This window comes from Spinacia oleracea, chromosome 2 (genome assembly GCF_020520425.1).
Source record: "Spinacia oleracea cultivar Varoflay chromosome 2, BTI_SOV_V1, whole genome shotgun sequence".
Taxonomy (NCBI): Eukaryota; Viridiplantae; Streptophyta; class Magnoliopsida; order Caryophyllales; family Amaranthaceae; genus Spinacia; species Spinacia oleracea.
The window spans coordinates 85,056,811-85,073,835 of NC_079488.1; the positions used below are offsets into that span (position 1 = coordinate 85,056,811).

The 17,025-nt window shown below is 36.9% G+C and overlaps 1 protein-coding gene and 1 long non-coding RNA gene across 2 annotated transcripts; both read right to left on the reverse strand.

The window, feature by feature from the left end:
- Positions 1 to 279: 279 nt before the first annotated feature.
- On the reverse strand, positions 280 to 10,580 carry LOC130467598 (probable LRR receptor-like serine/threonine-protein kinase At1g63430). The gene is made up of 12 exons (XM_056836152.1): positions 10,505 to 10,580; positions 6,095 to 6,137; positions 5,044 to 5,268; positions 4,651 to 4,794; positions 4,414 to 4,563; positions 4,005 to 4,121; positions 3,838 to 3,902; positions 3,220 to 3,474; positions 2,995 to 3,107; positions 2,773 to 2,905; positions 2,519 to 2,688; positions 280 to 529 (listed from the first exon to the last, which is right to left on the reverse strand). Exons 1-12 carry the CDS (start codon positions 10,578 to 10,580, stop codon positions 431 to 433), a joined length of 1,590 nt encoding a protein of 529 aa, XP_056692130.1. The 3' UTR covers positions 280 to 430.
- Positions 10,581 to 15,223: 4,643 nt separating this feature from the next.
- On the reverse strand, positions 15,224 to 16,725 carry LOC130467055 (uncharacterized). The gene is made up of 3 exons (XR_008927216.1): positions 16,563 to 16,725; positions 16,201 to 16,438; positions 15,224 to 15,686 (listed from the first exon to the last, which is right to left on the reverse strand). It is a non-coding gene; the product is annotated as an uncharacterized lncRNA (long non-coding RNA).
- Positions 16,726 to 17,025: the final 300 nt, after the last annotated feature.

Here is a 17,025-nt window from a genome sequence, read left to right on the forward strand (position 1 = left end):
GCTGCAAAAGACTCAACTTTTTGCAGCGTACATTTATTTGTACGCTGCAACAAGTCTGAATTACTCAATTTTTTGCAGCGTACATTTATTTGTACGCTGCAACAAGTCTGAATTTTTGCGAAATTTTTTCCCTTGTTGCAGCGTACAACATATATGTACGCTGCAAAAAAGCACTTTTGGCGGGAAAATTCTAATTTTGTTTAGGGATACCTAGAGTGTCTTGCACCAAATATAGAAACCTGTCAAAACAATAATAGAATAACGCAACCTGTATAACAATTATAAAAACAACAACTGGAGTTTTGTATACTATATATCCCAAAACCAAAGTGCACATATTACATTTAAATATATGTTCCAATTTCAACATAAACATACATTTTAATATAAAATTTATTCTATAACAACTAAACCAACTCGATCAAGCGCGCTAAAGCCAATAATAAATACTTGTTGGTAAAAAACTTAGCCCATTGCTCACGAACCACATCAAATTCCTCGCATAAGGCGCAATCCTCGGAGTGTAGACCTTTACAAAAACAGAAATTTAAATTAAACATTAGATTAAATACAAATTAAATATCACATTTTAACATTCAAGAAACTAATGACAATGTCCTAATAGTCTAAAATGAGTCCTTAGGTTCTTTAGTTCAAAGTTGGGAGCGAAAATGTCATTTTAGCCTAAATATGACCTATAACGACCCAATGAGCCTATAGGTGCATAAATAGATTGGAACGAGTCTTAGATCGTTAAAATTATGCATATTAAACATGTAATAAGTTTTAAATGAGTCCTTAGGTTCTTTATTTTAAAGTTGGGAGCGAAAATGCCTTATTTTAGCCTAGATATGACCTATAACGATCAAACAAGCATTAAATGGGTATAAGTAGATTAGAATAAGTCCTAGAAACTCAAAACTAAGCTTATTAATCATATAATAATTTAAAAATGAGTCCTTAGGTTCTTAAGTTCAAAGTTGGGGGCGAAAATGTCATTTTAGCCTAAATATGACCTAAAACGACACAATGAGCCTTAAATATGCATAAATGGATTGGAACGAGTCTTATAAAGTTAAAATTATGCATATTAAACATGTATTAAGTTTAAAATGCGTGCTTAGGTTCTTTATTTTAAAGTTAGGAGCGAAAATGCCTCATTTTAGCCTAAATATGACCTATAACTATCAAACAAGCATTAAATGTGCATAAACATATTAGAATAAGTCTTAGAAACTTAAAATAAGCATATTTATCATATAATAAGTTTAAAATGAGTCATTAGGTTCTTAAGTTCAAAGTTGGGAGCGAAAATGTCATTTTAGCCTAAATATGACCTATAACGACACAATGAGCCTTAAATGTGCATAAATGGATTGGAATAAGTCCTAGAAAGTTAAAACTAGAATATAAAACATTTAGTAGGTTTAAAATGAGTCCTTAGGTTCTTTAGTTCATAGTTGGGAGCGAAAATGTCATTTTAGCCTAAATATGACCTACAACGACCTAATGAGCCTTAAAGGTGCATAAATAGATTGGAACGAGTCTTATAAAGTTAAATTTATGCATATTAAACATGTATTAAGTTTAAAATGAGTGCTTAGGTTCTTTATTTTAAAGTTAGGAGCGAAAATGCCTCATTTTAGCCTAAATATGACCTATAACTATCAAACAAGCATTAAATGGGTATAAGTAGATTAGAATAAGTCTTAGAAACTTAAAACTAAGCATATTTATCATATAATAAGTTTAAAATGAGTCATTAGGTTCTTAAGTTCAAAGTTGGGAGCGAAAATGTCATTTTAGCCTAAATATGACCTATAACGACACAATGAGCCTTAAATGTGCATAAATGGATTGGAATGAGTCCTAGAAAGTTAAAAATAAGCATATAAAACATTTATTAAGTTTAAAATGAGTCCTTAGGTTCTTTGGTTCATAGTTGGGAGCGAAAATGTCATTTTAGCCTAAATATGTCCTATAACGACCAAACAAGCCTTAAATGTGTATAAGTAGTTAGATTAAGTCTTAGAAACTTAAAACTAAGCATATTAATCATGTAATAAGTTTAAAATAAGTCCTTAGGTTCTTTATTTTAAAGTTGGGATCGAAAATGCCTTATTTTATCCTAAATATGACCTATAACGATAAAACAAGCATTAAATGTGCATAAATAGATTAGAATAAGTCTTAGAAACTTAAAACTAAGCATATTTATCATATAATAAGTTTAAAATGAGTCATTAGGTTCTTAAGTTCAAAGTTGGGAGCGAAAATGTCATTTTAGCCTAAATATGACCTATAACGACACAATGAGCCTTAAATGTGCAATGATAGTCTTCCAGCCTTCATAATCAACCAGCTGTAAGAAGAAAAGTTTGACTTTGTAGTTATTGGATCAATTATCAAAATATCAAGCATTTAAAAAGCTACCTAATTAATAATGTTATAACATCCCCATAAACTAAACAGAGTGCATAGGAAATAAAGAAACTAAAGTAGACACTAAATATCTTACCTTGGGTGAAAAGTCTTCAGTAAGATATACAGCACTAGAATTCAGCTCGGATATAGTAAATGGAGGGTTGAGTTCCGTATGAAGATCTCTCAATCCACGAGCGATACCAATTATGATTTTCATACGCCGTGTCCAAGACAGCTGGCAGCCTTCTCCATCAGCAAACATGACTTCATTTCAAAATAGCATCATCAGTACTTCTGCCGATTTGTAGGACAAATACAGATAACTAGAAAAATGAGAAGTTCACTTACAATGCAGGTGCTCATATAAAGTTCCGTTACATGCATATTCAAAAACAAGCATTCTTGTGAATGGAGGACTCTCTCGGCAATACCCTAAGAGCTTACCAGCATTATCATGATTTAGTCTTGCTAAATCTGCCACCTGAATCAGGGTATAGTTTAAATAAGTAAGAATCCAAATATATTTTAACTTTCAATAAATCAGGACAAAACAGAATAATGAAGCAGTACCTCTCTCTGGAAATAAAGCTCGTGATAGCCAGTCCACTGCTCTTCTTTGATGCAAAAGGATATCACAGCAATCTCAGATCCACCTTCAATGTTGTTAAAGTCTTCACAAGCCACTTCAAACTCAGAATCAGCTGTTTAGTTATCAGAGAACAGAAAAATCAGCAAATAGCTTCTGGATGTTGTTCAGAGAGCTGGAGATCGTAGTTGCTAGAGTGGAAAATTTACCAATATATACTGCCAAGCGTTCTTTGTCACTTCCAGATTTCTTCCAAGGGATAATCATAGATGATTTATTGTTGAATCTTTTGTAAGTAGTTATCAGGGCAGTGATTAAGAGAGTACCAACCATGGTCCCAGTTACAATTTCTAAAGCTAAAAGCCAAGTAGGTCTTGATTTCTGGTGCTTGGTTTCACTTTCTCTAAACTTGCCCTTTGTGTTGGCACTAGGATTTGGATGGCCTTTGGCAGATATTGCAGCTCCTGAGATAAGCATATAATACATTATGATTTTTCCAAATTGAGTATGAAATCACATATATCCCATTACCATATTTAGCCACCTCGAAAGGAGGTTCTAGCATTTGTTGCATGAATTGCGAGTGTACAAGAAAGGTCTAGACACTAAATGATAAGAGTTTTCCCAAAGAACTTCAATTGTGCGTGCACATTAAATGATAAGTATTTTAGTGTATTTCATATTTTTTCTTCACAGTTTTCCACTTTAGTGATGCAATTCTTACACCCTCTTACTTGGAGCCAAGGATGACTAAGGAGATAGTCTTGATTGGTTAAGGTAAGAGAAACAAATAAACCAGATAATGTTCCAGTTTAGCTTCTACATACCACATTGTGCGTCAGAACGCTGTTTTGAACTCTTTTCATCAAGACAGTTACCATGAAAGTTTGCACTGCAGAAGATGTAAAACAAAGTCAACCCTATTTTTCATAAAAGAGAAATCTACAATGAAATTCCCTTGGAACAGAGAAGAGCTTATCATTTTTATACCCACCTTGGCAGATGTAGCAAGCATTTCGGGACTATGCCACCAAAGAAGTTGTATGACAAATCAACAACCATTAGCTGAGGCAAGCTACAAAGACCTATTACATTCCCATTTGATGCAAACCTGAAAACCCCAAAACCAAGATGGCAACACAACTTGAATACTGTACATAAAATGAAAAAAGAATAGTTACAGGCATTGGATAATCGAGCCTAAAATATAGAACATACGAACTTAGAACTAAGAGACAGATTTTATAGATGCCAACTATTCTATCTTCAGGGTACTTGTATATTATCAAGAGTGCTAGTGCAAGTAACTTGTACTAATACTTCTTCGACTTCACCTCTCAGAACACACTTTAGAGGCTATTGTCAAACTTCTAGGTAGAGTGTCGATTGTAAACGATACTTACATTCCATGCATATTGGATTCAGAATTCGCATTGGCAAGACCAATTACATTTACTTGGAGCTTATTTCTGTCCAGATGAAGCTCCTGAAGAGATTTCGAATTGCCAAGCTCATGAGGTAGCATTCCGGTCAACACATTGGACTGTAGGTTCCTGCAAATTTAAAAAGTGCTACATTAGGAAACTAAGTAAAGAAAAACCACAAAAAACTACAATCAATTACACCAAATTATTCCATACATCTTCTTGATGCTACTCAAGTTCCCTATTTCATGAGGTATCGACCCAGAAAACTGTTTTGCCCCAACATCCATTGCCGTAATGTTATTCAATAAGCCAATTTCTTTCAAAATAATCCCAATCAGATGATTCCCATGAAGAATTCTGGAAAAAAAAAAATAGTTAATCCCATCAGTTTAAACTCACCAAAACCAAATTCACTAATTATACAAACATACAATTCTTGTAAATTGGTCAGTAAACCCAATTCAGGAGCAATAAATCCCTTCAGAGATGAACCAAGAATATTGAACACATTGAACCCTAATCTGAAAACGAAAATCAAAAACTAAAATTGAACCCTAATCTGAAAACGAAAATAAAAAACAAAAATAGAAATTGAACACACCATACCGAAACCACCGGAACCACGACGCCGAGCAACCACCGGAACCACGACGCGACGGGGAGATGCTGAACCCCCGGCCGACCAAGAATATATCTTTCAGTGACAGGCCGCGCGAGAATTGAACGGGATGGGGGAGATGAGGCGAGAACACCACACACCGGCGAAGACAGCGACGCAGGGCTGAGCAACGCTTGGGTTCGACGGCGACGCAGGGCTGAGTTCGACGGCGACGCAGGGATGAGTTCGACGGCTTCTTGGATATTTGTTTAAGGGAAAAATCTTGGAGCTAGAAGAGAAGGAACAACGTACGTTTGAGCCCGCTCGTTTGAGCGCAGTTTGTTGCAACCTAGGAAAGTAAAAAATTTTGAAACGCGGACTTGTTGCAGCGGGCAATAACATGTACGCTGCAATAAAGTCGGGTTGTTGCTGCGGGCTTTTATTTTGTACGCTGCAACAAACACATTTGCTGCGAACAACTAAAATGTACGCTGCGATAATCCTTTAAAGAGTTTGACCCGCGTTGACCGACTGGTTGTTGAAGCGTATTTATACATGTACGCTGCAACAAGGGGGCTGCAACAGGGGTTTTTTCTACTAGTGCAGCCGGTGCCCTCGAAGGTGGGTACTGCTCGTGGTACCATGCCCGACGCTAGCACGTCCGTCGCCGCTGTTTCATTATCTGAAGCATCCTCCATAGCCGCTCGAACTGTCGACCGTTCGGCGAGCTTCCTCCGAGTATGACGAGGCATGCTAAAGCATTCGAAATACAAAAATCAACATTCAAGCCTGGGGGCTATCTCATACTAGCCCGTACAAAAATCAAGATTCCAAAAATCCCTAGTGGCAATACAAGTTTAGCCAGGGACCTCTACTTCAAAGAAGAATTCTACACAAACGCCTAGGCTATCCATGCCGAAGCAGGTATTCAAGTTCTACACTAACGTCTAGGCCATCCATGCCGAAGCAGGTATTCAAGTTCTACACCAACGCCTAGGCTATCCATGCCGAAGCAGATATTCAAGATTCTACAACAACGTCTAGGCTATCCTAGCCTACTCTCTTACAATAGACCCGACAAAATCACCAATGGGGTCATTATCTACAAATGCCAAGTACAAAATTCAAAAAAAAAAAGAAAATTTCAAAATTCTACAAAGTTCCAACAGTTCAAGTTCAAGTGGCTACCAAACAATTTTCTTCCCACAAGATACAAGAAGCCTACTACCATACAAGCATCATATCAACAAAATATTGCAAGTACAAAAATCGATACTACATGCAACCCTAGAAGTTATTTCATAAACAAAACATGAAATGCTTACATGGACAAGGCAAGAGCAACAAGATTAAGGGAAGAGTAGTCGACCTTTGAGAGAGAAAGAAAGAAAAACAAATGAAGGTGCTTTTCTAAGGGCACGACAAGGGGGGTATATATAACCCAGCCATGCGTTGAACGCGAGCCCCTGCGCCGGACGCAACGCCTCTGTGCATGCTCGGAAGATTCTCTGCGCGGTCCTCCGTGCTGATTACACGTACTTTGATGCTACGGTTTTCTGCATCATGCATCAAACATCAAATCATGCTACCTTCAGAAAATACGAGTATACATCTGTTGTCTTCAACATCAACAGATAAGTATTTCAAGAATGCAAAGTCCGAAAAATACAAGAATTCAGGCGTTCGACTCCAAACGGACCCAAGCTCCAGGAAAGTCAGCCGAAATTTCAAGATCTTAAGAGTCAATAAAAAACTCTTCCCCCAGTGGACACATCCCCAGCGGATCAACTCCGGGTATTCAAAATTCAAGATTCAAAAATTCAAAATTCAAAATTTTCGATGTCAAGTTCAGTTCTAAACCAAAGGCGGAAAAGCAGTACAAGTCAGAGTCGTCACTACCGCACGGAGGTAGACTCTATCATTTTTCCTAACGCTTGTCTTGTGCAGGTACCGGCGTACAAAGAATGGTCTTGATTGCAGAACATCTTGACCATTCTCCGTCCCTATTCGAAAACTTTGACTATCGCTTTCCTAACCGAACGCTTAGTCAAAGTGGGGGCTTCTGTAGACACCTAAATCGTGTCTCCCCTATGGGACGATGACGATACTATTATCCTTGTTAGGTGATTGGTACAACTCCGTGCGGAAGTCCTGATTGCTAAAATATATTCCAAAGTCCAAGATCCAAAGTCCAACTCCCGAGCCCGTTCCCATTACGGAACTCAGTACAAAATTCAATTTCCAAAATTCAATTTAAAAATCCAAACACAATATCACCCAATGGACCTCTCCATTGGATTTAAAATGCCTTTTCCAGTCAAAATGACATTAAGCAATCCAAAATCGGACGCCGACCCACAAAACCGAGCAAGCCGGGCCCCGCCCCGTAAAACCGAATTCAAAAACCCGAAACGGCTTGTTTTTAGTCGCAAAATCAAAGCCTTAATCATTAAGAATTCACTACGTGCCAACTTCGTACAATTCGTACAAAGGTACACCCACAAAAGACAAATGCAAGGACGGCGTTATTGTCCTTGTCTTTGGCGTTTCCTGAGCCACGTCACCTGCGCCAGACGCAGGGCCCTGCGCTGGGCGCAGCTGGCTTTTGGAATTTAGCCGTCTAATCTTCTATTTAAACCCTCATTTCCAAGCATTTTAGGGCAGCAAATAAGAAACAAAGCGTCGTAATTTCGAAATCCAATCTCAAAATCATAACACAAAATCAATTTTCAATCTACAAAATTCCTATACAATTTCAATTATTTAAGCAATTGGGAGCACTAATCGGAAATCCAACCTAACCCTAACTAGGTAATTCAGAATCCCTACTCAAATCTACTATGTATTCTATCCTTCTACATTTCTAATACAAAATCCAACGATGTTACCACTTAGGGTTCATACCTTTGGGTAACTAGGAAAATCATACAAAGGTGTCATCTTTGGGGAGGTTTCATACTTGAAACCCTCTCCAAATGATTATCCAAAAACATCATTTCAATTATTCCATACAAGATTCAATTTTTCTTCCAAAATGATTAGTAAAGTTGACACTTTTCTCTCAAAAGTGTTACTTACAACAATCACATATTTTTACAAAATCAACACTTTTTATGATTCAAGTACAAAGTTCAAGATTCTATGATGTTTAAGGTTGTTTGTAAGAACTTCCTTAAACTAGAATCATTTTCAAGTTATGGAGCAAATTAAAGGTGAGACCTTTTCAACATTAAAAGGTTTAATCTTTGAGATTCAAGACTCCACATTTCAATGTTCAAATACAAGTCTCATCTTCAAGATTCTATAATGTTTAAGGTTGTTTGTAATCACTTCCTTAAACTAGAATCATTTTCAAGTTATGGAGCACATTAAAGGTGAAGCCTTTTTTACATTAAAAGGCCTAATCTTTGAGATTCAAGACTCCTAAGTTCAATATTCAAGATTCAATGTTCAAAGTTCAATTTCAATAATCAAAATCTAAGGCACTTTTGGATGAGCAACTTATCCTAAAGTTGAGATTTTTAGAATTGAATCCGTGTCGGACGAACTTATTATTAAGTAGTCGTTTGGCGTTCGGATCTCAAATACAATAGTACAATTTCAAAATCGCAATTTCAATATCGTCATTTCAAATCGCAATTTCAATAACGCATTTTAATATCGCACCTTTCAATAACGTATTTCAATATCGCACCTTTCAATAACGCATTTCAATATCGTACCTTTCAATAACGCATTTCAATATCGCACCTTTCAATATCGCATTTCAATATTTCACCTTTATTCTTGCTATTTCAATTCCGCACTCTTTACTCACCTTTTTTTAAGGTGATGTGGTTTTGTACGCACTTTCAATAATTTGTTTACTTATTGTGATGTTGCTTTACTTGTTTATTGCTTTCATCACCCCACATGCTAAATCCAACAAGATGCAAAGTTACATCACGCTTAACAAAGATAATTTCTTGGACAAACCGGTCTTAGGTTCCTTCAAATTAACTTTAAAGTGAAGTGGTCACAATACAAGTAGAAATTCTATGTTCTAAATTCAAAGTTCAAACCCACGTAGTGTCATGACTAGGGTTATTCGAAAATGCTTCTTGTCATGTGCTCGAATACAATTTTTAAAGCTCGCGGAATAAGCACTTCGTTCCCTTGTCCGGATCTCACCCATCCGTTTCTAAGATCCAATGCCTTATCCACTAAAGAGTCAATTTTGGTCTTTCCAAACGGGACCCTTAAAATTGTTTGGTGGCGACTCCTTCGAAATTCGAAAACATACAAAGCCCGTAGGGGAAATACAGAAAAGGAAAGTACGACAAAAAAACCCCCTACAACATGGCTATGCATGAACACATTCCCACTATAAATTTGATCATACTGAATTGAACCTCCCTAAACCAGTTGCATGTTCATGTTCAATGGTAGAATTCAACCTCTTTTCAGCTAGTTTTTCCCCAAAACTCCAAAATTCTCCCCAAATTTGTTGCGCATCTCTGCGGAAGGATTAATTTCATGATTTCAATAATTGTTTAATTAATTATGTGAATTGTGTAACGACAATTAAGGTTTATTAGGGGAATGAATTAACAATTCAGGGTTAAGTTTTAGGGGTTTTGATTAAATTGAAAAATTAAATATAAATAAGGACCAAACAAATTAAAATTCCTTGATTGTGGCCTCTTTTGCCTGGTGTGACTTTAGTCTTTCAGCTGCATAGGTCGCTTTCTAGATACTCAATCTAAGCCTCTAATTTTAATTTTAATGAGCAGGAAGTCTCTTGCATTGGCTAGATGATGATAAGGCTATTCGGTCTAAAGGAATAGCATTTCTTGTTGTTAGCCATGGATAGGATACAGTGATACACCTTATCAGTGTTAAGATTTAGGAAGAGTGCGAACAGTAGCAATAGCTTTAATATGATTTGGACCTAAATTCATTATGATATATGTCTAAGGATAGATATTGTAAGAAGAATTTAGAGCTTATAAATTGACAACCTCATACTAATTCCTTATTGATCATTTGATGCAGACATTATTTGTTGATGACTCAGATATGGTTATTGTGGATATTTATTTCAGTGGAAAACACTTGGTACTTATATTGAGAGAAGCTACAAATTAGATTTGATTCTCACTATTCAAATTCTTATGAACTCTTCACATTGATCACAATTTTTTCAGAAAGTATCAGAATAACATTATTCTTTACAATAATCGCTATTCCATTTATCCAAAATTCTCTACAATAATATCAAATTCTTAACAAAAGTTTGCACAATTCTAGATTATAACCCAGCACACAATTATGAACCCTATAAAAACTCCCAAAAAATCAAGGAAAAATAAGAGAGAAAGATCATACCTTGAAGACAGTCACAATTCTCAGCCTCCTTACGAACAATATCAAGAACATAGTCAATAAGGTCAGCACCTTCAGTATATTAATCTTCTGCCCGATTATTACCTGCTCCAGACTGCCCGAAGACTAAGTTATCAGGCCGGAAAATCTGACTGTTAGGTCCAGACCGGACACTATCCATGGTTCCCGTTCACTCCCCTCTATAATTCAGAAATGAAAAGGAAAGAGTTATTTGCAATGAAGACTATGATACACATTTGATTAAAAAAAAGGAATGCAGTTCGATGACTATGAAAACGAAAACAGAGAGGCAGTGTATCTCCTTGAGAATCTGCATTCTCCTGGGGTACATTACAAATAAAGTTGCACATGCTAAATAAAGCTCAAGCAAAAAGATAGATGCGTTTTAGAAATTATGACAAACTGTTTAAAGCAGAGAAGAAATTAGGCTTTAGTAATTAAAAATGGAATGAAAGAATTAGAACTCACCTAATTATTTAATTTAAAATCAATATGGGGGATGTGTTTAATCTTGTACCAGTCCTCCCCATTTGGTTCTTTGTATTTTTGTTCTATGTATTGATGATGCCTCGACATACAATGATCTCAAGTGTCTAAAGTGATGTGAGGTTCTGCATTGATTCAGGAAGCGATATCAGGGCACCACAATATGTGAATACAATCGCATCAAATTCATATGTATCAGGCTATTGACAGGCTAAATCGCACTCCTATCAAAGATAACCTAACGTTCACCAACTAAAAATATAGCAAGGGAAGCAGGGATCGTATCCACAGGGAAACAATGTTCTTTCTACTATTAATTAACTAATCTAGACTACTGGTAACAAAGAATTGGATTGGTTTGTATATTAAGCTAAGGCAAATAATCAAACTGGAATATAACAATATTAAGGGAATCTAGGGCAGCGGTTCACCATAAATGCAGACCGGAATTGGACAACGGACAATAACAATTAATTAACAATCATAACTAGGAAAACATGCATCTCTCGAATCTTATGAATTCCTTAGGACAGAACAACTAGCGGGCTCTCGCTACGTACTAGAAATAATTCCTATCTAATAGCCACAGACCAAAAACATCAGATTTATACCTCTCGGCGCATAATCTAAGGTTAATCAAACTCAAATCAAAATAGTCCGGCCGAACAGAATTGACGAGCAATAATAATAAGCTATAGAAATTATAATCAATCAAACAAATAATCAAGTCCACATATAATCCCAATCATGCATTCATGGATCCCCTAAACCCTAGAAATTAAACTACTCACTCATGATAACTAATAACAAAGCGATTAACATAATGGAAAACATGATCAAAGCAATAGAATAAATTAAAGTAAGAAGCAGTACCTAATTCTCGAACAATGGAAATTGAAAGCTTGTGTTTTTATATAAATCGAACTAAGTGTTTGAATTAATGTAGAGAGGAAATAAAACTTAGAAAAAATAAACTAAGGGTTTAGTGCTAGAAAATAAGATGTTCCTAAAAAATAAAACAAGTTTGCTTAAATAGTTTTGCCAAAATAAGGCCTAAAAACGGAAGTAAAAACGCGAAAAACTGCTGTAGGTTGGCGTCGCCCGATCGGGCGACGCTTCGCCCGATCGGGCGAAGCACTCGATAGTCGGCCCGATCGGTCCAAAATCCGCCCGATCGGGCGGATTGCGAAATCTCCACAAAGCCTCCAGATTGACCGCCCGATCCGGATCGGGCGCGCGTTGATGAACTTGGCTTGCTTATAATTCCGCCCGATGGTTGCATTTCGCCCTCAGCTTCCAGGGCGATTTGCAATCTTCAATGTATCTCGCCCGTATCGCCAAGTCTAACTCCCGGGGCTCAACCATAAGCATCTAAGGCTCCCGAAAGTCGACGATGGAAGTCCCGAACTTCTCGGACTCATCTAGTGGCCTTGATCAACAATGAAACGGGTCTAAAACGACCAATTTCTCATAATCAAACCTGAAACTCAAGGCAAACTCAATAGCACACATTAGTACTAGAAACGGATCCTAAGAGCACGTTTGATACATAAAAGTACTAAGGGACGGGGGTAAAAACTCTATATAAAACGCATATATCAAACTCCCCCAAGCTAGATCTTTGCTTGTCCCTAAGCAAAGAAATCATCGATGAATACATAAATCAACTTCACCCCAAACACATCTTAAAACAATGGATACGATTCAAGGCAAAATCCAACAAGCATGCATCAATGTCAACCAATCAAATTCATTCAACCGCCAATCCACCTCAACGATCGTCACGCAAAGCGAACCACAAGTGTACAATGGAATTCAAGACTAGTGCTCACACACTCGTCACTCATTTATGTGGCGGATAAAAAATGTACCCGTTCGCTCCCCTCCCAACATATATGTGTACAATGCCCTCCCAACTCACAACACTCGTGTGTCTAGAAAAACATGCACTCAACCTAGTAGTCGACTCGGAATGTGTCATGTCATAACTTGCATTGATAAACAACTACTTTCACATTAATATGACTCTATGCACAAAGGTCGGAAGGTCTTCAAAGCTTGTAATGATAGGCTTAGGTAGAGGTGCGGTAAATTTGGGTAAAACGTGAGCTTAAAGCCTTGGCTTTGGGGAGCATAAATCCTAGCAAAACCATGGTCAACCACAAATGACGACCACAACCACAACTTCCCACTCAACACATGATGAAACAACAAACAAACCACACTATACTTTATTGCCTTTCTTTCACAATTAAAATCAATCACTCATAAAGATAAGAAATTACAATAATTGAGTGTAACAATGCTTTGAATTTTTCTGAGAGTAATGAATTTTTTTTCTTTTTATTTTTTTTCAATTTCCTTTTTTTTTTTCCTTTGGAAACCTTCATATTTTCTATTCTTCTCATCTCTTTCACTCTTCATTATTTTTTTCTCTTTTTCAAACAACAACAGGATAAGAAGAACTCCCTTATTTCCTTTTCAACACTCACTTTGTGCTCAAAACTAAGCACACTACAACTCCCTCACCTCACTTACTATTAGCTCCCCCAAGCTAGGCTTGGGACTAGTAACCAATGGGGCTTTCATGGGCTTGTAATATGGCTAGTCACCGAATAAAGGGGCACAAGCAACAACATGGGTAGAAAAGGAGGGAGCAAATGTATCTAGATTCATCTGAAGGCTACCTAAACAGAAAAATGCCTTCGTCCTCCACAATGTGCATGTATATGAGTCATAAAACATTACTAATAGTTGCAAACCAATACTCAAAATCAATGGCACACCAGGAAGCTATCACACATCCTAACCAAGTCAACTAGTCAAGCACCAAGTCCACAAGTAGTTGGTCAGAGTTGACTCATGTCAAGGCATCAAAGTAATCGGATCTCAAATCATGGTTAACAAATCAACAATGCTCGTCATCAAAAACCAAGAATCAAAACAATTTACAATCAAGGGGCACAGGGAAGCATGGTTTTGTATTCATCGGAACGTATTTTTGTATTTTTTTTTTCAAAGAAATAAACTAATCTAGAAAGCATTAAACACACCAAAATAAACACACCAAAATAAAGAAATGCAATAATAAAAGAAAGACATACCTACAATGTACAAGTAGTGTGAAACCCCCCCCCCCCCCCAAACCAAATCAGACAATGTCCTCATTGGCTCAAGGGTATCGAACCTCATCATCAACATCATCTCGGCATCACTGATGGCCTTGGCCATCATCACCATCATCATCACCATCATCACGGCCAGCATGCCCACTAGGACCCGCTCCCCACCCTCCGTACTGGGTGGGTGTGAAGGTGCCCATAGAACCCGGAGCTCCATATCTGTAACACCCCGACAATTCTCTCTTTTCTAAAAGAACATTTTAATATAAAACGTAGAGAATTATCAAGGCATTATCGCCCGTGTGAAAACGTGACGGCTTATTCAGAATTTTGCAGCGGAAAACATAAAACTAACTGTAGGTTTATAAATAATCATTTTCAGAATAAATCCCAAAAACCAATCAACGAAAAACAAAGTTAATGTTACTAATTCGATAAGTTTTAGAGTCCACTTAAACAAACCAAATCCAACTTAGAAAATCAAAACTAAATACAAGCTCTCTATTCCCGATCCCAATGATGCAACATCTTCAAACCTGCAGATGGACAATGCTTATTGATCCTTAGAGACTGCTCACCAAAGATTGGGTCATCACAGGATCAATAAGGCATAGCCATGATCAACATGCACAAGCAAAAGCACGTAATCAGCAAAGCTGAGTACTACATACTAAATCAATAATAATCCTAACATGATTCTATTAAACGAACAACCCTAACATGATACTAATGAACACAAATAAAGGCAGACAAAACATGATAGTTTGACGACCATACTTGACCAGACTAGACTAGGCTAGACTTTTAGCAATAATATTATTTTAGTTGAAATAGACATTGGACCGAGTTGACCATCCAGAAGTCTTCACTAAGGAAGACGAGGTACGGGCGCGACTCCGTAACCTCAGTGACCTGCGATATCGAGGAACGTTTAAATAAAAATAGGACACGGTGATCAATCCGGTCCCAGAAAAATCCATGGGCTACCACCATGAACCCCAACTCCTGTTTGTCCGTCACTTCAGACGTGCACAGTCTAAAGCTATTGCTATTCAGTTTCACTTTACATGCTTTACAAATTGAGATTCCGTTATGACTCAACCATTACATAAGACAGACAATTCACATTTATTCACAACTGTTTTTATCTTGGAATTAAGTAAGTGATCATAAAAGCATCAATCAAGACTCATTCCAACTTAACCAACCTTTCCTTTAACCATGAGCAACCCTGTATATGGGCATAAAGTTTCAACTTACTAAACAAGGTCCTCCGCCCTTATAAAGTAGTGAAAAGATAGAAAGGGAACAACAACCAATTGATCCAACCCAATCATATAGAATAATCTAGTGTTCCCAACCAACATGTTTGTATCAAACATCCATACTAACATGTTACAGTTCTTATAGTGCAAAATAAGTTCAATAAGTTTGTCCAACAGTATTAAACATGCACATTCAATATAACCCAGTTCGTCCATAATATCAACATCACCAAGTTCAACAATAGTATCAACATAACCAAGTTCAACAACAAGATTCAACATGGTTTCAACAATTAGCACACATTCCAAGCACACAGGTATGTACGTACCTTGTGTAAACAAACTGCAAGACCACTTTAATAATTCAAAAGTCGCCTACGGAGAATTCTCCACCTAATAACAACCAATATAGACTCATATCAATTCATATTGAATTTTCAGCAACATTAGGGAGCTTCAAACCCTTCCTAAACATAATTAGAACATTTTCCAATATCGAAACTTGAATATTTGATTTCCTAGCATCATAATTATTATATTAATTATTGAAATTCGTTGAAAACTCTTCAAAGCATCATACTTTAAATTTCCAGCAATATAACTACTTTCAAACTACTCCAAAACATAATTAACATGTTTGAAATCATAAAAACAATAAATTTAATAATTCCTAAACATCCTACCATGATTTAAATCATTAAAAACCTTAAAATTCATTCTTTAAATAATTAAAAAAATTATAGTTCAATGCATTTATATAATCTGAAATTAATAATCTAATTATGCAAACATATAATTCTTGAAATTCATAATCAAATCATTAAACTTATAATTTAAATTCAAGAAACATAATTAAATCATTAAAACGTAATTAAAACATTAATTAATTTAAGGGTTAAGAATTAACCAAAAGAAAGAATGAAGAGTGGTTGGACGGCGGTCGGAGATGGCGCGGCAGCGGCGGTGGCGGCTGTCGATGGTGGCAGCGAGGGTTGCTCGGGTCGTTGGTGGTGGTGCTGTGAGCAAGGAGCAAGCCAAAGGTAGGACTGTTTGCGTGTGGAAGGATTGCGAAGTTGGTGCTGGTTGGTCGGCGACGACACAGGACGGTGGCCGTCGCGGTCAGTTTCGCAGGTGGGTGGTGGTTGCTGCACAAAACCACGAGCATTAAGGAGGAGAGGAACGAAAGGAAAACCAATCACGAAAAGGAAAACGTGAGAGGAGAAGGAGAACGGAGGAGAACGAAAGAGATAAGAGAGGAGGGAGGTTTACCGGACGAAGGAGGAGACGCCGACGGCGAGGGTGGTGCAGGCGGTGTGCGGTGGCTGGTGGCTGGCGGCTGCAAGGTTTGAGGGTTTGAGGGTTCACGTGAAGGGTGAAGGATGAAGGAGAGAGATTTTTCTTTTGTTGTTTCTTTGGTTTCACGTGAGATGAGATTGTGGGGGTTTAGGTTTATCATAATGGGCTTTACCAAAGTGGGCTAGAATTAGGAACTTAGTTTTAGGATTTCATTCCAAAATCGATTAGGAACGTTCTCTAAATTCAATCGGTTTCGAATTCGATTTATTTTCAACATGAAATTCTAAAATTATTTTAATTTCATAAATCGTTGAAATATTTAAAACGTATAAAAATAAATATTCGTTAATTACATTTTTATTTCTAAAATTCGTAAATTCTATTTAAATATAATTAACTATACGTTAAAATGTATTAATAAGATTTATAAAATTAC